The following is a 24141-nucleotide window of genomic DNA, read 5'->3' as shown; positions in this document are numbered from 1 at the left end:
CGAGAAATGGCCCTGCTTTATATATTGCACGAGTTGAAGTGATTCACTTATATTCGCTTGCAACGTATTCTCCGGGGCGTTATTCACGGCCTTGGATAGAGTCATACGCTGCCAATAGATGATATATTATCCTTTGAAGAGCCACATATCTACTGAATCAATCTCTCACTTCAATTGCGTGCGTAGATGCTATTTCTTTGGATCAGTGAGGGTTATCTCTTACTCACACGTATGCCCCTGACAGGACCTTATTCGCACAGCCGGCTGTGCGATATATCACGTGATCTTATTTGCACAGCCGGCTGTGCACCTACCGGTGGCCATAACGAGAGCGACGACCACTAGGTTCGAGACAATCTTTACAATCTTTACAATCTTTACAATCCTTTTGAGGGACGTAGAGGCCGGTGCGACCGTGGGCGCGGTGCCGCGAAATGGACGCGACTGCCGACGAGATCCTGGTGCGAGGTGGAGATTCAATCACCGTGGCGCGTCGGTCCTCAAGACCTGTGAAGCCGACTGCAAAACTACAGGAAAGGCTACAGGCGATTGAGAAGAGGAGTGATACAGTGAAGAGGAACGGGTCACAACAGCCGCGGGATGGTGAAAATGGAGGCGAGACTGGATTGGCCGACGGGGCCAGAGAATCGCAGACGACGGAAGGCGCGACGGGCAACCACGCGTCGCCCATGCAGATCATGTTCCGAGCGATGCTCCAGGAGACGTCGGCCCATTTGATGAGTGAGCAGAGGAAGATGCTAGAGAGGCTCTGGGACGCGTTGATGGAGAACCAGCGAACGGCAACGCGGATGATGAGCGAGCAGCTGGAGATGATACGCCAACTCCAGCAGGAAATCCAGACGATCAAGGCCCAGGCAGCCGAGGAATTGAAGAAGGCGGACGAGCTCAGACGCTCGCACGAACAAGCCACCAGGCAGCTCAAAGCCATGCGCGAACAGGCTGCAAGAGACCTTGAGCAGATGCGAGAGCAAGTTATGAAAGAGCTAGGGAGAACACAACCCCAGACGGCAGAGGAGTTGAAACAAGTGAAAGAAGAAATGAAACAGGTGAAGGAACAGCTAAACACGATGGCCGACAGCATCTCCAGCAGTGCTCAGATGAGCCCACAGCCATCGTATGCAGACGTAGCCCGCACCCCGCCTACGAGCCAGCCAAGCAATATCCGCACACTATCGTCCATGCGCACGACCCCATCCTCATTCACGGATACCTTGTTCTGCACCATCGACACCTCGCGGGTCAGCGAAGAGGACAGAGGCAAGGCGCAAGTTGGAGAAGTTCGTCAAGCGATCGAAGAAAAGGTGCGGGTCAGGGAAGGCCAACAGAGCTGGCGGTGCGCAGCCGTGGTGAAGGATGCGAGGAATCCAGACCGCATCAAGGTGGTGTGCCGAGACGAAGCAGAGGTGCAGCTCATCAGAGAGGTGGCGGAGAAGACGGTGGTCAAGGGCGCCAGAGTGCTCAGAGACCAGCTATACCCGGTCAAGGTCGACGGCGCAAACAGGACTGCGGTGCTGGACTCGTCCGGTAATGTGCTGCCAGGTGCGGCGGAGGCACTAGGGAAGGAAAACGAGGTGACGATCGCCAAGATGCACTGGCTCAGCGACAAGGTAAATGGTAAGATGTACGGCTCGATGGTGATCTACGTCACTAAAGCGAGCGATGCGCGACGGCTGCTTGAAGAGAGGTATTTCCACCTTGCGGGAGAGTCGGCCAGCACCAACGTCTTTGAGCGGCGTCAAGGCCCGGCTCAGTGCTACAACTGCTGGGAGATTGGCCATAAAGCTTTCGCATGCAGCAAGGCGCAACGATGCGGCAAGTGCGCGGAGACGGGCCATCGACACCGAGACTGCCAGGCGGTCGAGCCAAAGTGCATTCTCTGTGGAGGGCCACACGAGTCGCTCAGCCGAAACTGTCGGATGCGACAACTGCATATGACCGATGGCCACTAACCTCCAGATCCTACAGCTCAACGTGCGGAAGAGAGATGTGGTGCAGCTGAGCATGATGAACGATAGGGACTTGCAGGACTATGCAGTACTGGCGGTGGCCGAGCCATACGCGCTGAACATCGATGGGACGCTGATGACGACACCGAACCACCACAGGGACTGGACGAGATTCGTACCATCAAAGAGACACGAGACGCAGTGGCCGATCCGGAGTATGCTCTGGATACGCAGCGATCTAGAAACTGAGCAGGTGCCCATCCCTTCGGCTGACCTGACCGGGGCGATACTTAGATGGCCCGACCGAGAAGTCTTGGTGGTGTCAGTGTACGTGGCAGGAAAAGATGAAGACGCTTTGCACACTACCATGAGACAGTTGCACACGACAATCACAAGTTTTCGCAACAGCACGGGGAAAAGAACGGACGTTATCCTGGCCGGCGACTTCAACCGCCACGACCAGCTCTGGGGAGGCGATGAGGTGACAGGCAGGAGGCAAGGCGAAGCGAGCCCGATCATCGACCTCATGGACGAGCATGGCTTGCTCAGCCTCCTACCACGAGGGACGAAGACGTGGGAAGGAGCGGACTGCGAGAGCACGATCGACCTGATGCTTGCATCGACCGAGCTAGCAGATGAGATGGTCCATTGCGGCATCCACCCGACCGAACACGGATCAGACCACAGGGCGATCCGAACCGAGTTTGACCTCACAACGCCTGAGAGGACAGCGAGCCCGAGGCTGCTGTTCAAGAACGCACCGTGGAATGCAATCAGGGAGAGAGTGAACGATAAGCTCGCACCACTCCCGTGGAACGGCGGAGTCCAGACGCAGACGGACAGGTTGATGGAGGTGGTCCTCGATGCGATCGACAAACTAGTTCCACGAGCAAAGCCGTCACCATACGCAAAGAGATGGTGGACAACCGATCTCACGAGGCTTCGTAGAACGTACACGTTCTGGAGGAACCTGGCAAGGGCCCGGCGTCGGGCCGGTCAGCGAAGCGAGAACCTAGAAAACCGAGCTAAGGAAGCGGCCAAAGAGTACCATGACGCCATCAGAAGGCAGAAGAAGGCGCACTGGGAAGACTTCCTCGCCGACGGGACCACCATCTGGCAAGCTGCCAAGTACCTGAAACCCGGAGACGAAACGAACGGCGATAAAGTGCCTCCGCTGAGAAGAGCAGACGGGACGACGACGCAGGATAAGGCCGAACAAGCGGAAGAGCTCCTCAGCGTCTTCTTCCCACCACTACCGGCCAGCATAGAAGACGAAGGCCCGCGACCGCGGCGCAGGGAAGTAGCCCTGCCGAACCTGACGATGGAGGAGGTCGAGGAGAAGGTCATGGAAGCCAAAGCGTGGAAAGCCCCCGGACAAGACGGGCTGCCGGCTATGGTGTGGAAGCAGCTGTGGCCGGTGGTGAATGAGCGGGTGCTGCATCTGTTCCGTACATCACTAGGCGAAGGACAACTACCGCACCAGTGGAGGACTGCCAAGATCATCCCGCTCAAGAAACCAGGTAAAGATGACTACAAGAAAGCAAAATCGTGGAGACCGATCTCGCTGCTGTCGACGCTGGGCAAGATTCTCGAAGCAGTAGTGGCGGACCGCATCTCGTACGCCGTCGAAACGTACGGACTGTTGCCCACCAACCACTTTGGCGCGAGAAAGCGGCGGTCGGCAGAGCAGGCACTGCTGCTCTTCCAGGAACAGGTCTACAAGGCATGGCGGAACCGCAAAGTAGTCAGCCTGGTCAGCTTCGATGTCAAGGGAGCCTACAACGGTGTGTTCAAGGACAGGCTGACGCAGAGGCTGGAAGCACGAGGCATACCCCAGACACTGGTCAAGTGGATAGGCGCGTTCTGCTCGGACCGCAGGGCCACCATCACGGTGAACGGCTACACCTCTGGGTTACAGGAGCTGCCGCAGGCGGGCCTCCCACAAGGCTCGCCGCTGTCGCCAGTTCTCTTCCTCTTCTTCAATGCAGACCTGGTGCAGAGTAGGATAGACTCGAGGGGAGGCTCGATCGCGTTCGTCGACGACTACTCAGCCTGGGTCACAGGCCCGACGGCAGAAGCGAACAGAGACGGCATACAGACCATCATCGACCGTGCACTGGCGTGGGAGAGGCGTAGCGGAGCGACGTTTGAGTGCGACAAGACAACCATCGTGCACTTCACACGCGTCGCCGAATGCACCAGCCACACACCGTTTACGATCAAAGGGGAAGAAGCCAAACCGAAGCAGAAGGCCAAGATCTTGGGAGTGGTCATGGACACGAAGCTTAGGTTCAAGGAGCACATGGCCGAGGCCGCCACCAAGGGTCTCTCGGCGGCCATGAGTCTGAGGAGACTGAAGATGCTATCCCCGCGTATGGCTAGACAGCTCTTCGTGGCGACCGTTGCACCAGCCATGGACTACGCCTCCGTCGTCTGGTCGCACGCACGAGGTGAAAGAGAACTGACCTGGTTCAACAGGGCTCAGAAGATGGGGGCACGAGCCATCACAGGCGCCTTTCGAACGGTCGTGACAGCAGTGACGGAAGCGGAAGCTAGCATCCAGACGGTAAGCGAGCGACATGCCCAGGCAGGCTCGAGATCATACATCAACATCCAGACCCTGCCAAAGACGCACCCGCTCGCAACACTTCGGGTGTCAGTGAGTCGTAGATACATGTCACCGTTGAAGCGTTTGGCACTTGCGCACCAAGGGAGCGGCATCGAGCGGATGGAAACAATCCAGGCTTATACGGTACCACCGTGGCACAGCCGTGCGTCGACGGTATGCGAGGCCGATCGTGACGCGGCGATAGCAGCAGCCAAAAGCGCCAACGACATTGTCATTGCGACCAGTGCTTCCCAGAGAGAAGGGCTCGTAGGTATAGGCGGCATCGTAGCATACAGATCGCCGGACCGGACAGACAAGATAGTGGCCAGATACTCGGTCACCCTCGGGTCGCGAGACGACCAGAACCCATACACGGCCGAACTGGAGGCGATAGCGATGGCGTTGCGTTGCATGCCCGATGGGCTGCAACATCGAGAACTCACGGTGCTGTCAAGCAGCCAGTCGTCACTGAAAGCGATCGCACGACCACGGCAGCAATCCGGTCAGATCACCATCCGACAGATCTATGAGCACATCAAACGACTGGGAAAGGGAAGTAACAGGGTCAGAATGGTATGGATACCATCCCGGGACGATGACCTCGCCATCGGCCGCAAGGCGAAGAGACAAGCGCAGAAAGCAACTAGAGCAGAATACACGCCGCAATCGCTGCCATACCAGGCCCGCTCCACTCGGACCAGGCTAGTAGCATCGCAGCTGCACCTGCAACGAAGACTACCCGACAGAGTGGGCGGCTACTCTAAGCGGGTCGACCGAGCCCTACCGGGCAAGCATACGAAAGCGCTTTATGATAACCTAAAAAGACGAGAAGCCGACGTGTTCTCGCAACTTCGTACAGGAATGGCAAGGATCAACAGTTACCTGAGCAAGATAGGAGCGGCAGAGTCGGACGTGTGTGAGTGCGGACGCGCACCAGAGACGATGGAGCACTTCCTTTTCCGATGCTCGAGATGGGACACTGAACGTGAAGTCATGCGACAAGCGGGACAAAGCATGTTGGGAAACCTTTCCTTCTTTCTGGGTGGAAAATCGGCGTCGGACGGGCCCAAATGGGCACCTAACCTAGAGGCGGTGCGAGCGACGGTTAAGTTTGCAATGGCGACGGGAAGACTGAGGTGAAAAAGGGAAACAGAACATACTAAACACCAATACTACAGCTGACTACTAACATTAAACAGCCTCATGTTGACAGACCATGCTTCAGCTGCTGGGGATAGGATGCTGAACACTTGGAGAAATCGGCCTTCAAGCAGGCCTGTCAAGCAGTCAAGCAAGCGGGGCTGGAAAAGAGACGAGCTGGAAAGAAGAGTGGGGTTCTTTTGGGTGGTCTGGAGGAATAACGGAGAAGCGGAGACAGCTTAGCGTAGTCATCGGCCCTATGAGATCCGTTCTCCCGGGCGTAATAAATACTGATACTGATACTGATGGTCTACGTGGATTTACAGTGTAGTGGGTCCGACCCTTGGACCAGCCTTCCTCCACTTCAATATATCAGCGTCTGAAGGCTTGATATATTCGCTCGTAGTGTCCATTTTAACCTGGTTTTTCGTAGGGGCTTCGTCGGGTGCGGTTTTTGGGAACATAAACGCATGAGCCGCTAGATTGATGGTATGACCGTTACAACGAAGGCGGTGATGTTTCGCGTCGTATATGATATTGTGCCTCTCGTTCAACACTATTAATCATTGGTATTGGTCTCTCAATAAATTGATAGAGGCGTACATTTCTGTAGAGAATTCATCAACGCATCATTCGAGTCTGCATTGTCTGAAACAAAGTATCCAATCTGGGTGACAATTCCGTAGTCCTCGACGACATTCATCACAATATGGGCCTGATTCTCTCCTGAATGCTTGCCGTGTACCTCTCGTAAAGCGACACAATATGAAACCAGCTCGCCGTTGCTATAAATGGAGTGTGCAACAATACCAAGGATACCAAGCTTATTTGGAGAGGACCATATATCGACGGTGGAGTGTATTCTCGAGATAGCTGATTGGAGAACTTGTCGTATACGTCGCTTTTGCGTCTCAAACGTTCGCATCACCCACTCGCGAATCGTTTGATGCGATGTAGGTAAAATCGAGAGGACTCCAGGATTGAGGAATTTGAGCAAGCTAAAAGGGCATAAGATTAGTATATGAACCATTAATATTAAGTATATTAGAGCGCTTACGCTCGAAAGCTTTCTCTTGTTGCCATACGAAGTGCAATCCCGCAGTCTGCAATCCACTCTACATACAGTTGCTCAAACTTATCAGCGTCAAGATCTGTCGTTTCGTCATCGTGTCGACGGCGTTTGAGGGGATTCGTGTTCTGAGACATCCGTGAGAAGGCTTCCTGAAGGTGATTCCTTGTTTTAGCAGCCCTTTCTTCATTAGGCGTTAATATATCGAGAGTAGTGTGAGATTTAAGGTGCTTGTAGATGTGTGCCGTGCCTCCATTTTCGAGATATTCGGCAGGCTTCCCTTTACAGTACTTGCAACGCCATATAATCTGACCTTCCGTATTACGGACGATCTGATTCCTTCCGAAGGGCGTATGATCCCATATCTTCGACGTACGCTTCTTCTTCTTAAATTGAGAGGTTAACAACGGCGAAATACCGTAGGATCTCGAGAAATTCGGACACTCTAGCTCCTCCACTTTTCCACTTTTTAACCTCCAAACCGTCGAGTTACCATTGGTTAATTGGCTGATACGAAGTTTTGTGGCGACGCTAGAGTGTCCGAATTTCTTGAGATCCTACGGTACCTTCATTGTAAGCTTCGGAATCGGCTTAGTCCACTTAGCACTGACCAAGTCACTTTCATCTATATGAATAGTCGGGTGCTAAAGAGCTTAAGACGGTCAAAGATAATCCGGCAGAACCGATGGCTGTCAAAAACTGGGAGACAGTTGATGTTGCTCGGCTGATGAAGGTAGAAAACACCTTCCAAGACTCCATATTTGTGGATGGCTGGGGTTGGGAAGAGACCGATTTAGAAAATAGTGGAGAAGAAATGGACATCGGCCAATGAGAGGTTTTTGTCATGCAAAATACCTCGAGGTTTCTGACGTCAAAAACCTTGGTCAGATAGGTAAATTACCGTTCGGTAAATTACCTCGACGGAACCCTAGCTCCAAAGCCTGTCGTCATCACTTGCATAATCATTCTGCCCGGGGTCGGCCCGTCCCGAGCCTCTTGCTATCACTCTTATTCTTGTTTTTGTTCCTATTCTTATTTTCCTCTTTGCTTTGTTCGTCTTGAATCCAGATGATCTGCTTGAACGCGCGGTTGAGGGGGGAGCGGATGTTGGGAACATCCTTCCAGAAGTCGACGGTCGCGACGGCACGCTTAGCGATACCCTCGGGGGTGAACTCAAACTTCTATAGTCGGGGTTAGCAAAGGATTCTGGGGATAGCGATCCGGGGAGCCACCTGGCCCAAGCTTAACTTTGCCAGGGGTAGGGGGTAACTTGCCTTGTAAACATCCTTGTAGGCACCAGAGGCACCGAAGCGGTTGATGCCAAACTGCTCGTGGGTGTAGCGCTCCCAGCCCATGGTGCTCATCACCTCAACGGACAGCGAGGGGGTACCATCGGGGAGGACAGACAGGCGGTACTCCTGGTCCTGGAGGTCAAAGGCCTCGAAGCAGGGCAGGGAGACGACACGGGCCTTGAGGTTGTGGTTCTCCTCGAGGACCTTGACAGCATCGAGGGCAATGGCAACCTCGGAACCAGTGGCGACGAGGGTGATGTCAGCGCCCTCAACCTCGCGCAGGACGTAACCACCCTTGGCAGCCTTCTCGATGGTCGAGCCCTCGAGCTGGGGAAGGTTCTGGCGAGTCAGAGCAATGATGCTGGGAGTCACCTTGGAAGTCAGGGCGACGTAGTAAGCACCGCTGGTCTCGTTACCGTCGGCAGGTCGCCAGACGAGAGTGTTGGGGAGAGCACGGAAGTGGGCAAGAGTCTCAATAGGCTGGTGGGTAGGACCATCCTCACCGAGACCGATGGAGTCGTGGGTGGCGACCCAGATGGTGCGGACGCGGGACAGGGCAGACAGACGGACGGCACCAGCAGCGTACGAGACGAAGTTCAGGAAGGTACCGGCGTAGGGCAGGATGGTGCCGTAGGCAGCGAGACCGTTGAGGATGGCACCCATGGCGTGCTCACGGACACCATATCGGACATATCGGCCGGTGTAGTCGCCGAGACCGGTCGACTTGGGCTGGAAGTCGACAGCATCCTTCCATCGGGTCAGGTTGGAGCCAGTCAGATCGGCGGAACCACCAAACAGCTCGGGGATGGCCTCGTGGACCTTCTGGAGAACAGTCTCGGACAGCTTTCGCGAGGCGATGGCGGGGTCGGAGGGGCTGTAGACGGGGAGGTTCTTCTCCCAGCCCTCGGGGAGGTCGCCAGTCTGTCGTCGCACGAGATCAGCGGCCTCGGCGGGGAACTGCTCCTTGTACTTGGCGAAGAGCTGGTTCCACTCCTGCTCAGCGGCGGCACCCTCGGACGAGTGCCTGCCATAGAGATCGTAAACCTCCTGGGGGACGACAAAGCTCTCCTCGGGGTTGAAGCCGAACTTCTCCTTGAGCTGCTTGATGTCGTCAGCCTTGAGGGGAGAGCCGTGGACACCGTGGGTGCCCTGCTTCAGGGAGCCGAAACCAATGGTGGTCTTGAGCTGGATAAGGGTGGGCTTGTCAGTGACGGCCTTGGCCTCCTTGATGGCAGCCTCAATGCCCTCGAGGTCGTGGTCACCGTCCTCGACGGTGAGGACCTGCCAGCCGTAGGCCTCGTATCGCTTGGGGACATCCTCAGTGAAGGCGACGGCAGTGTCACCGTCAATGGTGATCTTGTTGTCGTCCCAGATGGCAATCAGGTTGCCGAGCTGGAGGTGACCGGCGAGAGAGCAGGCCTCGCTGGAGACACCCTCCATCAAGCAGCCATCGCCGAGGAAGACGTAGGTGTGATTGTTGACGAGGTCGAAACCGGGCTTGTTGAAGGTAGCCGCGGTGTGAGCCTGGGCAATGGCCAGACCAACGGCGTTGGAGATACCCTGGCCAAGAGGACCAGTGGTGACCTCAACACCGGGGGTGTCATGGGCCTCGGGGTGACCGGGAGTCCGGCTGTCGACCGACTACAGCAACGATAAGCATGCAATGGCGAGAAAAGACGTCAGAATCACGTACTCGGAAGGCCTTGAGGTCATCGATGGTGAGGTCATAGCCAAAGAGGTGGAGGAGGGCATACTGAAGCATGCAGCCGTGGCCGTTGCTGAGGAGGAAAATGGTCAATTTTTTTTTCTTGGAATGAGTTTGTGGCGTCGGTCGCCGGGTAAAAGACTTACGAGAGGACGAAGCGGTCACGGTTCAACCAGTCAGGGTTCTTGGGGTTGAAGGTCATGAACTTGTTGAACAGGACGTGGGCAACAGGGGCCATGCCCCTTGATAAGAGAGTCAGTATTCATGTATTTTGTTGTAGAAGCTCATCGGCGACGAAGCGGAGGGTAGGAAAACTCACATGGGAGCACCAGGGTGTCCCGAGTTGCTGTGGAAGGTCGCATCAACCTGTTGAGAGCTGGTCAGTTGACGTTGTCCTTTGTTTGCTGCTCGTTATGAGAGCTACAGAGCTGCCAGGCACACGCCCAACACGATGACGATACGAGAGCCAGCGAAACAACAAAACCGATGAGGCGGTGACGCTCTCTTGCGATGGTTGTGACACTGTCTCTCTCACCACATTTCTCTGCGCGTTCCCCCCAAAGCCAAGGTGAATGAATGGCGGGGCAGGCGTGGCGGGGTAAAATCCAATGCACAAGAGCTGGAGGGGAAGAGGAAAAAGCTTACCGCAAGGGTGCGGATGGTGTTGATGGCCTTCTGATCGATCTCACAGTAACCCATTTTGCCGAATGTTCGAGAGACTGGTTCTATGAAGGAGGAGAAGGAAGAAGAAGAGAAGGAGGAGGAGGAACAAGGGAAGAAAAAGGTCGAATGACGGGGAGATGAACGGAACAAGTCTGACGTTTGCTGGAGGGGTCGTGTCATGTATTTAGCGGTCTCCAGTTTTCCCAGTCTCAAAAAAAAAAAAAAATGGTCGGCCGGGCGGTATCCCGCAGCCCAAGGCCATCATCGCCTCGAGAATGCGCGGGCATTGGCTGAGACGAGGTACATGCCCGAGCAGGTACAGTCTGAATCGAGGTACATTGACGTTGGGGGAACAACAAGATTGCTCATCATCCAGATGGTAGCTCTAGTACAGTGGGATGCAAAGAGTATGAAACTTGTATCTTGTACTGGATCGCTAATTTAGGGGAATTATACCCTGTCAATATGGGCCGCTCCAATCAAAAGAGCAGTGTAAATAAATAAACTGCCCAGTTAGGCCTAGATAACTTTGGCCGGTACGGATACAAGATAACAGTCACGTCGTGAGTCATCCCTGGCCGCAGAGTTACTTAAAGCATACGGCGCCGTCTAGGCGCACAGGTCCTGTAGTAGTAGTAGTAGTATTTTTATTACGCCCGGGAGAACGGATCTCATAGGGCCAGTGGCTACGCTAAGCTGTCTTCGCTTCTCCGTTATTCCTCCAGACCACCCAAAGGAGCCCCACTCTTCCTTCCAGCTCGTCTCTTTTCCAGCCCCGCTTGCTTGACTCTGCTTGACAGGCCTGCTCGAAGGCCGATTTCTCCAAGTGTTCAGCATCCTATCCCCAGCAGCTGAAGCATGGTCTGTCAACATGAGGCTGTTCAATGTTAGTAGTCAGCTGTAGTGTTGGTGTTTAGTATGTTCTGTTTCCCTTTTTTCACCTCAGTCTTCCCGTCGCCATTGCAAACTTATGTATGTATGTATGTATATTTTTCGTCCGGGGGGCCGTGAGGCCCCAGAAGTCTCCTAAGGGAGCACAGGACGTGCTGAGCTACGGGAGTCTACCTATGGATTAACCATACAGTGTCCCCTATCCAGCATGTCATCGGCACAAATGGCGCATTACATCGAGCCTGTTACCCGTCAGCGGGTGGTCCAGGCACGGCTAGTAAACAGTAGCCGCGGGGCAGCTTATGACTAGGACAGTCATGGCGGGGGGGGCCGTGGTTGCCGATAGCCACAGTCGGATGGAGAGCGTTGCGACTCTCTATCTGGCTGAGCCTAGATAATAGAAAGAGATAACAAAAGAATATAAGAGAGGATAAAGGAGGGAGCGGACGCTAGTACGTCTCGAGTCGGTCTCGTTTAGTAGCGAGGGCAGATCCTATCAAAGAAGGCGCTTATCTTGGCCAGCTTGACGAACTTATCAAAGTCTTTTCCTAATGCCAGATTCACTGCCGTATTCGGCGAGGGAGCGAGCCTCGCTCGATGCCGTGGCGGTACCTTTCTACAGTAGAAGATGTGGTCAGGTGTTTTGCGTCGGTTACATGAGCAGACCACCCGTGCTTCAGTATGATTGAACCTCTCGTGATATGCGGCAAAATCCCCGTGAAGGGACCTTGCGGCGAGTAAGTGGTGCAAGACTGTACGTGGAAGCGAGAGCTCCGGCGGGCAAGCTACTGTCGCCTTGAGATTCAATCTCTTATACTGCTCAGGGGAGGCGGAGGGCCACCAGGTTCTGAATGCTTCTTTTGGTTTCTGCCTCGCGATTCTTCGCAGGTAGGCCAGCGTGGGTCGCGCGCCCTCGGGCTCGGGCAGCGAGGATGCTGCTTTTGCTAGTTTATCGGCTTGTTCGTTACCGGGGATTTTGGTGTGACCGGGTACCCAGCGCACTTGAGTGGCCCCGTGCGATGCTACTAGGGACTGGAACTCGAGAAAGACTTCCTGGGAGGAGTCTGATGGTGTGCCCCGCAGGCATGTAGCAGCAGCGAGGTTGTCTAGACAGATAAAGATGTCTTGGGTTGCTGACTCTTGCAGGCTCAGGGCGGCCTTCAAGCCCTCTAATGCTCCTGCTGCTTCGGCATCGAAGACCTCGGCCGGCCCGAGGCGACCGGATCCATCAGAGATCGGGAGACCGTTCTGGTGGACGGTAAAGCCGTAGCTAGCGGCCCCGTCCGAAGACAGGGAGCCATCTGAGTATACGACCAGGGCGAGTGGATTGAGTGTCTGGACCCAGTGAAGGAAGGCCTCAGCCGTCTTCTCTTTCGATGCTGTCTGCAGCGGTGTCGTTTGCTCATCGCCAAAGCGTTGCTTGATGAGCTTTGGTCGTGCGCAGGGTGCGAGGAGCTCGTCGGTGCGTTGAAGCCGTGTCCTGAAGCTGCTCTCTGGCGGTGCTTGGTATTTTCGTTTGATAAGGTCGTGGTAAGTAGATTGGCGGGGTGGGCGTGTCCGGCTCGCCAGGGGTGAGCCTCATCGAGCGACTTGAGTCGTGCAGAGAAGCGGAGCCGCCGTGCTTCGAGAAGCTGGGCGACCGGTGGTATTCCGCTTTCCCGGTGGAGGGCGGCGATGGGTGTTGTCTTCCAGACGGGGAGGATGGCTCTCATGGATTGGTTCATGGCCTCGGTCATTCTCTGGATGAGATGCTGGTTGCTCGATGGTACGTCTTTGGATGGTTGGTTCCACCGCGGCCGGGTTGTGCCCGGGTACCACGCCTCGGCGCCGTGGAGCAGCACCGGCTCGACGCATGCTCTGACGGCGCTTCGCACGGCGCTCGGCCGCGGACCGTGTTTCGTGTTGGCGAGTCCCCGCAAGTGGTAGGCCACCGCCTTTGCTTTCGCCGCCCACTTTTCAACGTGGACTCGGAATGACAGTCTACTGTCAAGCCAGATGCCCAGCCAGCGCAGGGCCGATTCGGGCTGTTTCACAACGTCACCGTGGCGTATCGCCGGGGAGGACCTGAGTTTGCTGCGAGAGAAGTGCATGACTTCGGTCTTTTCGGGGTCGAAGGAGACACCGTTTGCCGCGCCCCAGCGGATCATTTCTTCGATGGACGCAGACGCCGCAGCGGTGGTCTCGTCGACCGTGTCACCTGTGAACAGGATGGCTGTGTCGTCTGCGTAGCCGAAGCGGCTTTGGGGGTTGCTTAGACGGTAGATGGGCTCTGTATAGAGCAGAAACAGTATCGGCGATACCGGCGACCCCTGAGGGAGGCCACACTGGAGGGGAGAGGAAGCGGTGACGGTGTCTTGGTACCTGACACGCGCAGATCGGCCGCCCATGAAAGATCCAGCCCATCTGGCCAGATGATCGGGCCAGCCTTGTTCGCGTAGGCGCAGAACCAGCCTGCTGCGCATGACGGTGTCGAACGCGCCTTGGATGTCCATCGTGACCAATGTGGCCACCTTCTTGCGTGCGAATGCTTCTTCGATGTCGTGGATCAAGGCAGTCACCAGGTCCGTTGCAGACCTCTTCGGGAGTGCCCCGGCCTGTTGCGGGTGGAGGACTTGGTAGTGGATGGCTGCCCATGCTAGCCGGCGTGCAATTAGTCGTTCTAGCCCTTTGCCGAGGCAGGAGAGCAGTGAGATGGGCCGCCACGCCCGCGGCTTCGTGAGGTCCCTTCGTCCCGGTTTCGCAATCATGACCACCTCCGCCTCCCTAAATGGTTCTGGGTGATGGCCTATAGTGAGGCATGTCTGAAATAGGCGGCGGACGTGCGTCCCGATGATATGCCACACGGCCTCGAGGAGTTTGACTGTGATGTTGTCTGATCCTGGGGAAGTGTTTCCCGTATGGAGGGTCGCGTACTGCGCCTCTTCCAGGGAGATTTCTAGTGGGAATGGTATCGATCTAGGATGGTGCACCTCGATCCAGGGGTCCTGGATATCGTCTTCTGCGGTTCGTCGCTCTAACGCAGCCCGGCGGAGTGCGTTTGCCTTGTCTATCTGGGTTTCGTAAACGACGTCGCCAACCTGCAGTGGTGGTGGTTGGAAGGCCCCTGGGGACTTTAGCCATCGCACTGCTTTGAAGACAGAGCTACTATCCGAGAAGCTGTCGATGAGGTTCCGCCAGTAGAGTCTTTTTGCTCGGCGGACGACACGGTGGAAGCCTCGTTTGGCAAATTGGACTTCTTGGTTAAACCCGAGGGGGTAGAGTCTTCTTATGGCGCGGAATTCGGCCGCGGCGCTGGCGCATTCTTCGGTCCACCAGGGTGCAGTACGCGCTCCCTTCCGCGAAGGTCGGCCGGCCGCTCTTGCCGCCGATGTTAGGAGGTTCACAAGCCTCGAGGCGAGCTCGTCAAGCTCTGATGGGGACGAGTCTGCGAGGGGGATTTGTGCAGCTCCGAGCTCTACGATTTCGACAAAGCGTTTGAGCTCGTCTTCTGTTGTCACGCGGATCCGGCCCGGTTGCATCGGGACCGGTGTTATGTCGGGGAGGGTGAGCTTGAGTGTGAAGTGATCAGAGCTGGTCGCGAGATGGTCCTCGATTGCGGCTTCAGCCAGTGGTATATTAGTAAAGGCGAGGTCGATGGTGTTTCCATGTGGGTTTGTCGGGATATCTGGGGTATTCAGTAGGCTTAGATCGTTTTCCGAGGCCCAGGAGGCGATGTCTTGTCCCCGGTTGGTAGCCTGCCCGGTCTGCCAGGTATGATGTCTGGCGTTGAAGTCGCCAGCAACGAGACAGCGCTCCGGGACAGGCCATCGTAGCAGATTGTTCAGTGCGTCCTTCTCGTCGCTCTGGCGGTAGAAGTTGACCATGGTCACTTCGTTGACCCTGAGCCAAAGAGTGTCTCGGGTCTGAAAGGGCCGGATCTGGTCCGCTAGGAGCCTTGGGTCCCGTCGGACATACGTCATAACTCTGGGTCGAGTGTCGTTGCTGTTCCATGTGTCGACTGGCGCGAATGTGTCGTACGCCGGGTGTGTTTTGGTGATGCATTGCAAGCTTGTGAAGGCCGTCCATGGTTCCTGTAGGAGGACGACGTCGTATCGTTCGGAATCGGCTAGTGCCAGGGCGCAATCGTGGGCCGGGGGGATCTTACCGACGTTGGCCTGAAAGATCCTGAGTGGCTGTCTATCCTTCTTTAGTGTTTGCAGATATCTATTCCTGGTCATGAGGACGGGTGATGAGGACTATGCGGCGTTTCCTTGGTGAGCCAGGTCTGGGATGCTCCGGTTCCTCCTCTACTTCGGAGGTTGTAGCCACCATTATGCATGAGGGCGCTCTTGATGCGGTTGGGCTAGATGCGTGAGCGTCCAGCTGTTCTTGCGGTGTATCGGTGTCGCGTTGCGGTTCTGGGTTGCGCTGACGGTACGTCTCAGCACCTATCGTCCGGATATGTTCTCTCTGCTCCCTATTTAGTCGGCGAAAGACGCCGTGCACTTTCCTCGGTCGAGCCGGACACTTGTGGAAGTTGGCCCGGTGGGGGCCCGAGCAGTTGGCGCACTGCTCTGCTGCGACACAGTCATCCAGGGCGTGGCCCGTCTTGCCGCATCGTTGACAGCGAGGCTGTCTACGGCACATCCGGATGGGATGGTAGTCCCAGCATGTTTCGCACTGTCTGGGGCGGTCGGTTTTGTCGAAAAATCTAGCCGGACGGCTGCCAAAGACAGACCAATATTTCCTGATTGGCTTTAGGAAAGACACAAGCAGGGTCTTGGTCAAGGGGTCTTCCGAGGCCTGTCGCGAGGGGCGCACGTCGACGGGCTTGAGCCCCGTCTGGATCTCTATCTCATCGCTGACAATACTGTCAACGTCAACCTCCTTGCCGTGGAAGTCAGTCAGTCTTCGGGGAAAGTCCGAGATCACATAGGTGAACCATGTCTTGTTAGTCTCTATGGCCGTGGCGCCCAGGTCCGCCGCCCACTCGGACTGCTTCTCTACGAGGTAGTCGCGGGTCTCAGGGTCGGCGGTCTGGACGGCCCATCCCGATCTGACGGGGAATACCTGCCGGATCTTGTTTGAGATGGCGCCGAGTTTTTCGCAGATGTGGGTCCGGATCGCGTAGCAACTCTGGGTCCGGGCCGGGGCGCTAGGTTCTAGGCGGATGAAGACGCGGAGGTCCTCGCGGGGTGGGGCGATAGTCGCCGGTCGTCCCTGGCAACGCGGGGCGTCAGATTGTTGTCGATGTTGTTGTTGTCGTTGGCGTTGGCGTTGGGGAGGCAGATGGCCGGGATCAGCCGCAGGAGGTGAGGCAGCGACGCTGCTGTACGTAGGCTTGGGGGTTGGTCCAGCACCGGAGAGCTCGCGGCTCCAGGAGTCTAGAAAGCTGTTGGCGAACTGTTGGGCGAATTGTCGTTCCGGTCCAGTGGTAAATTGTTGCGCAGCTTCTTCGAACTTGGCACAGAAGGCCTGGAAGACCGTCAGTTTGGCGTTATACTCCTCTACACGTTCGCGTGCGAGCCTATTGGCTGACTCGACAATAGAGACTGGTCGTTGTCCAGGAGGTGATGAGGGGGGTCAGGGCGAGCTCCTTCCGTAGCTGCGGCAGTGGTGGTGGTGGCATTAAGTGGCGAGGACGGCGTTTGAGCCATGCGCCCGGGATCGGATGAGACACCAATTGGGCCGTTCACGATCGCGGGGCTGTTCTGCAAGAGAGCTGCACGGGCTCCTCGGTTCAGGTTGGCGGGGGTGTGGATACCCAGGTCAAAGGGATCCGGAGCAGCAGGCGGGTTCGTCGTAGACGATGCCATCGCCGCCGCGTGCGGCTGCGCAACGCGCAGGTTGGGACGTTTGGTGTGCGATTGTTAAGGATTAAGGTGTAGATAAGGCTACTTTCTTAACACTTGTATGCCAAGAAAGTGCGATTACAAGGGAAGGGCCATTGCAAACTTTACCGCCGCTCGCACCGCCTTCAGGTTAGGTGTCCATTTCGGTCCGTCCGACGCTGACTTCCCACCAAGGAAGTAGGAAAGGTTTCCCATCATGCTTTGTCCAGCTTGTCGCATGACTTCACGCTCCGTCTCCCATCTCGTGCATCGGAACAGAAAGTGTTCCATCGTCTCTGGTGCTCGTCCGCACTCACACATGTCCGATTCGGCGGTTCCTATCTTGCACAGGTAGCTGTTGATCCTCGCCATTCCCGTGCGGAGCTGCGAGAGCACGTCAGCTTCCCGTCTCTTTAGGCCGTCATATAGCGCTTTCGTATGTTCGCCTGGTAGGGCTCGATCGATCCGCTTGGAGTAGCCGCAGAGGTCAGGATAAAGATGCTTAACCCCTGAAAATTGCTCCCTTGGAATTACGTCAAGATGGATGCTTAGTCAGGGGACTGTGCCCCTAGCCTGACGACAGGGGGGCTGTGCCCCGAGCACACAGGACCTGTGCGCCTAGACGGCGCCCCGAATGTAGTGGATTATTACGTAACTGAGCGCCGGCAAAGTTGATGTAATAGAGATGGGCCACTTATATGTGGTCCACGTGGATATGCAGTGTAGTTGGTCCGACCCTTGATTGAGGCTTGTGGGCACTGAGGAGATAGGATGCTGCTGAGAGAGATCTTGAAGTACAGGGGAGATTATATGGCGATGGGAACCCCCCTAACTAACACTTGTAGAAGTAGGAGGAAATATAAGAGAAATCATCCTCTTCCTTCAATTATGAGGGTAAATAGATAGAAGAGAGATCGCTCTTGCACACACACACACATGCCTCTTACATAACGGATCTTATTTGTACAGCCGGCTGTACATGTATGAGAGGCCTGTATTGGGAAAAGGATTTGAAATCAAGTTCATTAGTAATCCAAACCGAACGCTGTGGCACCCGCTACATCCGCGGAAGCGGCAATTATATCAGCATTCACCGCCCACCATCAGTATAGTGACAGGGACTATCACCACGTAGCTTTCAACTGGGGCGTTTAGACCAGAGCGGCGACGAGGTATCAGTTACCCCGGGTACTTGAAAACAACGCCTACTGCATCTCACCATCTGTTCTGCGCTGGGTGGGCGATAACGTAGAGCGTGTTGTTGCCTGGATTACGGGTTAGGATGCACGAATTCCATTTAAGATCTATATTGCGGCTACCCTCCGGAGGAGCATACTGACATGTAGTACGGCAACCTACCCACACTGCCCAGATAGCTCTAATACCATGAAGTATGAAGCTCAGGAGCTACGGGTTACTCTATAACAGTTTAACAATACCGAGGAGCCAAGCTGGTCAAACTGTTGGCCTGCCCGAAGCTGCCACTTCATCCATCGACGGCAGTGACGCCTCACGCGACAGGAGTATATATAGTGTCGAACTTCTCATATCCCACACCCTGGACGAATGTCTGCATCCACGGGCCCTGGGTCTTGGCGTGGGCCAGCTTCCAGTAGAGATCCGCATGTGCGTCAGCGTCGACGCGGTATTTGGGCTGTCCGTCTGGCTTCCGTTCGTCGGCATAGTAGAATCTTCACGGCGTTAGTCTCCCAGGCAGGAATTCCCGAGACGGATCGAGTGCTTACTTGTATCCACGGTCTTTGTACGCTGCCGAGGCCGCCCAGATCATGTGAGCGGCGCCCGACTTGCCGATGCCCGCGGCGACAAATCGCGGGAGGATGGCGACGTTCAGGACATTGCCGGTGTAGATGAAGGTGCGCGCGGCCGAAGCCGGAAGCTCTGCAAAGCCCGAGACGGCCTGTTGCGCGGCGACAAAGGCACTGTGGATGTTGATGGTCGTGTCGCGACTGAAGTCGGCAAGGGAGAGGGCAAAGGGGTCGTCGGCCGGGGTGAAGTTCCCGGCGCTGGCTGCAGAACGTCAGTCGGCCAGCAACGGCACCGTTGGGGACGAGGGCTTACCATTGTAGATGACGACACTGGGGACGCCGAACACCTTCTTCACCTTGGTAAAGGCATTGACCACATCGTCGGTCTTGGAGAAGTCGCTTGGGATGTTCAGCTGGTTGTCGGTGCTGTCGGCCTCCTTCAGTGAGCGGGCAGCAAGGGCGATCTTGTAGCCCTTGGAGGCGAAGGTGCGGGCGACGGCCTGGCCGATATTGGAGCCTGCGCCGAGGATGAGGACAACGGGGACTTGGCTGCCATGATTTGATGCTGGGTCGACTATTAAGGATCAGTTACTTGGGGGTATTCCGTACTTGGTCGTGCCTCAAAGGGGGAATAAGTCAGGCGCAAATCCCATTAAATACGAAGCCTTCAGGCCGCTATATAAAGCCGAGTACTTGGATAAGGTCGTACTCGGCGTCGCAAGGCGGCTATGGGCGAACCAATGCCGCATTGCTGCTCAAAAGCCGCGGCCTAGGTTCAGCCGAAACCATTTGTCAGCCCAAGTAACTTGTCGAGCAGAGAGTAAGAGAACGCGTCCTCCGTTGGCCGAATGAATGATTAATCATAAGCTCGAGCTATGCACAGCAAAGCACACCTTACGGGGCTTTCGGGAATACTTGCTGATGTTTGGTCAAGCGTGGCATGATTTCTCATCGAATGTGACCAGGCTTGTCAATAAATAAATTCAAATCAAATTGACCCTAGTTGGATTTGATTTGGATACAGATGACTCGATTTGGATTTGATTTGAATTGATTTGGGCACATTTGGATTTATTTGGATTTATTTGGATATCTCATTGGCCCCACTTTTCTCCCACGATGAGATGCACCACGCTGCTCCGACAATATCTGCTTGCAGCCGTCTTCTCGGAGGCGTGGCCATCTGCCCTGCAAGACTGAATATCCGTTCTGGCTCAGAAGACATCGAGGGAACTGAAACAGGTCAATTGCCATTCGTGACAAGCGCGGATACTGCCGTCGTCGGAGAAGCCAGTATTGAATCGGATTATCCACCAAGCAATCGCCAGGGTCGGAAGTGGACAACCACTCGGCGTACTCATCTCGTGTTGGTGGTGCCGAGGACGCACGCCGAGTGGTGAGCTTCCTGACTGACGCCATAAAATCATCCAGGTCTGTTGTTTTTCTCGCAGCAGTCGGCTGTTCCGGTATCGTATCCTGCTCGACGGGCAATTTTCAATACTCCGGCCGCGGTGTCGAGATCGCTGTTGGCTGTAGAAGGAGTTGTTGAAAGCAGCGCTGCTGAGATGTTGGTATTCGTAGACGGAGCCATTGTAAGCGAGAATGGGACCCAATTCTGACTGAATGCTGCAGGTAGCAACACGTGGCTACGTCAGGCAACACGAAACGCGACGGATGCGTGGGTCAACCTGTCATGGGTTACCAGCCGTGATTGGCCAGTGCTTTTATCCAAATGAATCCAGATATCCAAATAAATTGACCCTGCGATTTGATTTGATTTGAATTCGTTCCGACTCGATTTGATTTGATTTGGATTTGGATTTATTTGGATTTATTTGAACTCATTTATTTGTTGACAAGCCTGAATGTGACTAGGCAATCGAGGCCTGTTGTTTGGCCACACACTCGTGCTTGGCTCCGGTCGGCGTTTAGTTGCATGATTGGTGATCAGTCAATATGAACGCGTGGATGGTTCAACCAATGACCATCGTTTAGTTTGGGTGGTGCATATGATCTAGTGTGTTGGCAAGTATTTCCGAATGATGACTAACTGCATCAGGTTAGGCGATCAAGGTGTCCCTCGACACCTTGTACTGGTTGCTGGGGAATATTGTAGGGAAATCAACGACATGGAAACAGTTTAAGGGCGAGGAAGAATATAAAGGCTTGACGAAATCGCTTCAAAACATATTCACCTACTTACAATCTCCAGAGCCGAAAAGAGCACTCCTCGTCCACCAGCAAAATCCTTTTCATCTACTTCCAAGCAGATTCTGTCAACATGCCCTTCATCAGACTAGTCGTGGCTGGCACCGGCGGCCTTGCCAAGCTTGCCATTCCTGCAATTCTGAGCTCAACCCAACCGAAATTCGAAGTCACCATCCTTACTCGGAAGACTTCCAGCACCCCGCCATCCTTCCCTGGTGCTAAAGTGGTCCAGGTTGACTACAGCAACCATGCAGAGCTTGTACGCTTGTCCGCAGGTGCCGACGCCATCGTGTCTCTCGTCAACGGTGGGATCAGCAGAATCGTCGACAGGCAGCTACTCGCGGCTGCCCAGGAGGCGGGAGTTCGGCGCATCTTCCCTTCCGAGTACTCGGTGGAAATCCTGCACCCATCGGCGCAATCGCTTCTGACACTGGATAAGCCGTGGCCCGATAACCTCGCGGTAGTGCCTCTGGCAAAGGAATTCGTGGATCTTGCCAACAAGGGTGGCCTGACAAGCTTCACCACCATCGTTCCCTCGGCTTTCATCGACGAGTGGGTCGAGGGATCATTTGCCCTGTTCGAGCCGAAGAACAACAAGGTGACGGTCCTTGACGGTGGCGATCATCCTTTCACTGGCAGCTCTTTGCCCTTCATCGCCGGTTGTCTCGTGGCTGCCCTCAAAATGGACGAAGAGAAGACAAAGAACAAGCGCCTTCACGTCAGCGAGGTCCGCACAACTGTCAACGAGATCATAAGCCTCTACGAGAAGATTACAGGACGCGGGTTTGAGAGGGTTCCCATCACGACGCAGGAACTGACTGAGCAGCGCAACAGGTACTTTGCGGACGGCCAGAGCTTTCCGGCCATTCTTACCACCATCCAGATTGCTGCTTTTGGCGGTGGCGGCGCAGGGGATCTCGAAGATGGCTTGCAGTTCGATGGTGATGGATTCTTGGATGTGAAGCGGAAGAGCATTGAACAGCTGGTCCGTGACGGTCTTGAGAAGATTGGGGTTGTCTGAGCAGAGGAACGCTTGGGTAGAACCGGTGAAGTGTTATCAGGCTACCTCGATATGAAATGAGAATCATCTAAGCAATGCAGTCGGAATCGAGACTCAGGCGAATAGAGGCAAAGATGGTGCCGTTGAAAATACAGCATGAAGCGTCTCGACATAACTGACGTCGCTGTCAGCATTCAGATCGTTCTGGTTCCACACTGCTTCCACCATGCTCCGAATCAGCGGGACGTGATTCACCCGATGCAGTGACTCTTGTCCCGTCTTTGATAGAATGTCTGACATTTGCAGACGCTCCTCATCGTTGCTCGCTTCGCAAGCTAAGATAAACAAGGGCCAGGCGCTCTCGCAGGAGCCAAGGTAATGTAGGATGAAGATCCCCTCCCTCACCAACCTTTTCTGCTCAAATGAGGAAGGTGATACGTTCGCTACCACACGATTGAAGTAGATTAGTGCAGCGCAAGTGTAAAGATACGACATCATATGTTGCCTGGTGATTGGAGTTTCTGAAATGTCATAGAAAGGACCTGTCTCTCCGATAGTCTTCTGAAGGTTTCGTTTGAGCTCCTGCATCCGCTCCATATCTGCGGTACTGTATATCGGTGGTCGCTTGCATACGTTCCAAATAAGGTCGAGGGCATCCATGGGACACGTTGTATAGCTTCGGACCTGTGAAATGCATTAGAAAGTCGTTACACAGGGGCGGCCAAGAACTCTAGAATAACGTACTGTAGACACATCGACTACTAGCTCTTGAGATCTCCTAGCCTGAGGTGCTTTGCAGGGGCCGGTTACAGAGTCGGCATCCGCCCAGTGCCGCAAACTAAGCTCCGCTGATACTTCGTGGTAGTAGATCCAGTCCATCAAGATGATATTATCATCTTGGTATAGCCAAGCCTTATGGACCAAGGCGGAGATGATCTTCTTCGCACCGCAGAGGAATACACGCCAGCCAATTTGAGGGTTTGTCGTGGTGAGAAGCTAATTCATGTTAACATGTTAACAACCTATTGGTACGGCTGTGCGCGTAGACATTGGGGGCGGGGGTAATAACCTCGTACTGGTAAAGAAGCATCGTGGCAACAAGGTTCTGTAACACGCTGTTTCTGTCGGCGTGCCGCAAAGTCTTTTGAAGCATTGAGATGAGCCTTGAGCGACGGTCTAGGCTCCTTGAGCGCCCGTGTAACCGCAGGGAAGCTATGATGAGCACGCCTTCTAGAATTAAGTTGGAAGAATTGGAAGAATTGTCGAGCGCAGCTCTCAAGATGAATTGGGCCAGTGCTTCATCCATAATGGGTGACAGGATCTGCGATCGGGATGCGTTGACTAATAACTATGTGTTAGATTGCACTACAGCAGTCATCATACGCGTTGTGACTCACAGAAATCAAGCAGAAGAGCGTTGCCCCCAGAAAGAAGTCGTGGCGGAAGGTATGGTAGGTGTGGAATATGCAAGGTGTGGGCATGTTGACCTGTAGGCGAGTTATTAACATACGCATTAAGGACTTGGCAACAGATAAGTATAGACTCTCACCAACACCTTTCCTCTCCTGGAGCATTTCGGACAAGGACACGTCCCAGGGGGAGGTATTTAAGAACAAGGTGTTGCTGTCGGAATAACGCCGCGCCGCCGCCGCCGCCGCCGCCGGATTAGCGACAGAACAGGTCACAGCTCTTCTCTTGTCCCCCACCCGGGGCCAGGACAATTGGACGCCGTATCCCTGGCAGGGTTTCCTTGCCTTAGTGCAGTTGCCGCATATAGGATGGCCAAGGTCACACCGAACCTTGCGCGCTGGAATTGAGAACAAGCGTCATCAGCCACGGGGACGCTGTTTTGGGGGACAGATAGCATACCTCTACATGTCCAGCAGCCTTTGATGCCCATCATGTACGCAATTCTTGATTTCCTTTTGGATGCGAATGGACCAAAGGGTTAGTGAAAGAAGCACGAGACTTGACTCTATCTCTGTCGGTGTGGAAACACCGAGGAGGCGCCTTAACTACTCC

At 55.0% G+C, this 24141-nt stretch overlaps 7 protein-coding genes across 7 annotated transcripts; 2 read left to right on the top strand and 5 right to left on the bottom strand.

The window, feature by feature from the left end:
• Positions 1-434: 434 nt before the first annotated feature.
• On the top strand, positions 435-5958 carry MRS44_018054 (uncharacterized protein; the record flags this gene model as incomplete). The annotated part of the gene is made up of 4 exons (XM_065616257.1): positions 435-1837; positions 2057-2182; positions 2364-5711; positions 5775-5958. 4 exons carry the CDS (start codon positions 435-437, stop codon positions 5956-5958), a joined length of 5061 nt encoding a protein of 1686 aa, XP_065472329.1.
• A 77-nt stretch (positions 5959-6035) lies between these two features.
• Positions 6036-6921, bottom strand: MRS44_018053 (uncharacterized protein; the record flags this gene model as incomplete). The annotated part of the gene is made up of 3 exons (XM_065616256.1): positions 6036-6271; positions 6319-6713; positions 6773-6921. 3 exons carry the CDS (start codon positions 6919-6921, stop codon positions 6036-6038), a joined length of 780 nt encoding a protein of 259 aa, XP_065472328.1.
• An 825-nt stretch (positions 6922-7746) lies between these two features.
• Positions 7747-10480, bottom strand: MRS44_018052 (uncharacterized protein; the record flags this gene model as incomplete). The annotated part of the gene is made up of 6 exons (XM_065616255.1): positions 7747-7965; positions 8017-9717; positions 9770-9854; positions 9928-10023; positions 10101-10147; positions 10427-10480. The coding sequence occupies 6 exons, from the start codon at positions 10478-10480 to the stop codon at positions 7747-7749; spliced, it is 2202 nt and encodes a 733-aa protein (XP_065472327.1).
• A 1329-nt stretch (positions 10481-11809) lies between these two features.
• On the bottom strand, positions 11810-17130 carry MRS44_018051 (uncharacterized protein; the record flags this gene model as incomplete). Its single annotated transcript, XM_065616254.1, has 4 exons — positions 11810-12821; positions 12926-15570; positions 15626-16789; positions 16828-17130. 4 exons carry the CDS (start codon positions 17128-17130, stop codon positions 11810-11812), a joined length of 5124 nt encoding a protein of 1707 aa, XP_065472326.1.
• A 1525-nt stretch (positions 17131-18655) lies between these two features.
• Positions 18656-20502, bottom strand: MRS44_018050 (uncharacterized protein; the record flags this gene model as incomplete). The annotated part of the gene is made up of 5 exons (XM_065616253.1): positions 18656-18836; positions 18891-19173; positions 19225-19485; positions 20042-20369; positions 20413-20502. The coding sequence occupies 5 exons, from the start codon at positions 20500-20502 to the stop codon at positions 18656-18658; spliced, it is 1143 nt and encodes a 380-aa protein (XP_065472325.1).
• Positions 20503-21192: 690 nt separating this feature from the next.
• MRS44_018049 (uncharacterized protein) lies at positions 21193-22140 on the top strand (the record flags this gene model as incomplete). The annotated part of the gene is made up of 1 exon (XM_065616252.1): positions 21193-22140. One exon carries the CDS (start codon positions 21193-21195, stop codon positions 22138-22140), a length of 948 nt encoding a protein of 315 aa, XP_065472324.1.
• A 93-nt stretch (positions 22141-22233) lies between these two features.
• Positions 22234-23693, bottom strand: MRS44_018048 (uncharacterized protein; the record flags this gene model as incomplete). The annotated part of the gene is made up of 5 exons (XM_065616251.1): positions 22234-22803; positions 22864-23115; positions 23168-23460; positions 23517-23606; positions 23669-23693. The coding sequence occupies 5 exons, from the start codon at positions 23691-23693 to the stop codon at positions 22234-22236; spliced, it is 1230 nt and encodes a 409-aa protein (XP_065472323.1).
• Between the last annotated feature and the right edge of the window lie 448 nt (positions 23694-24141).

The sequence above is a fragment of the Fusarium solani genome (genome assembly GCF_023522795.1).
Source record: "Fusarium solani strain SB1 chromosome Unknown bctg00000015, whole genome shotgun sequence".
Classification (NCBI taxonomy): domain Eukaryota; kingdom Fungi; phylum Ascomycota; class Sordariomycetes; order Hypocreales; family Nectriaceae; genus Fusarium; species Fusarium solani.
This window is presented reverse-complemented; position numbering and strand designations above follow the sequence as displayed.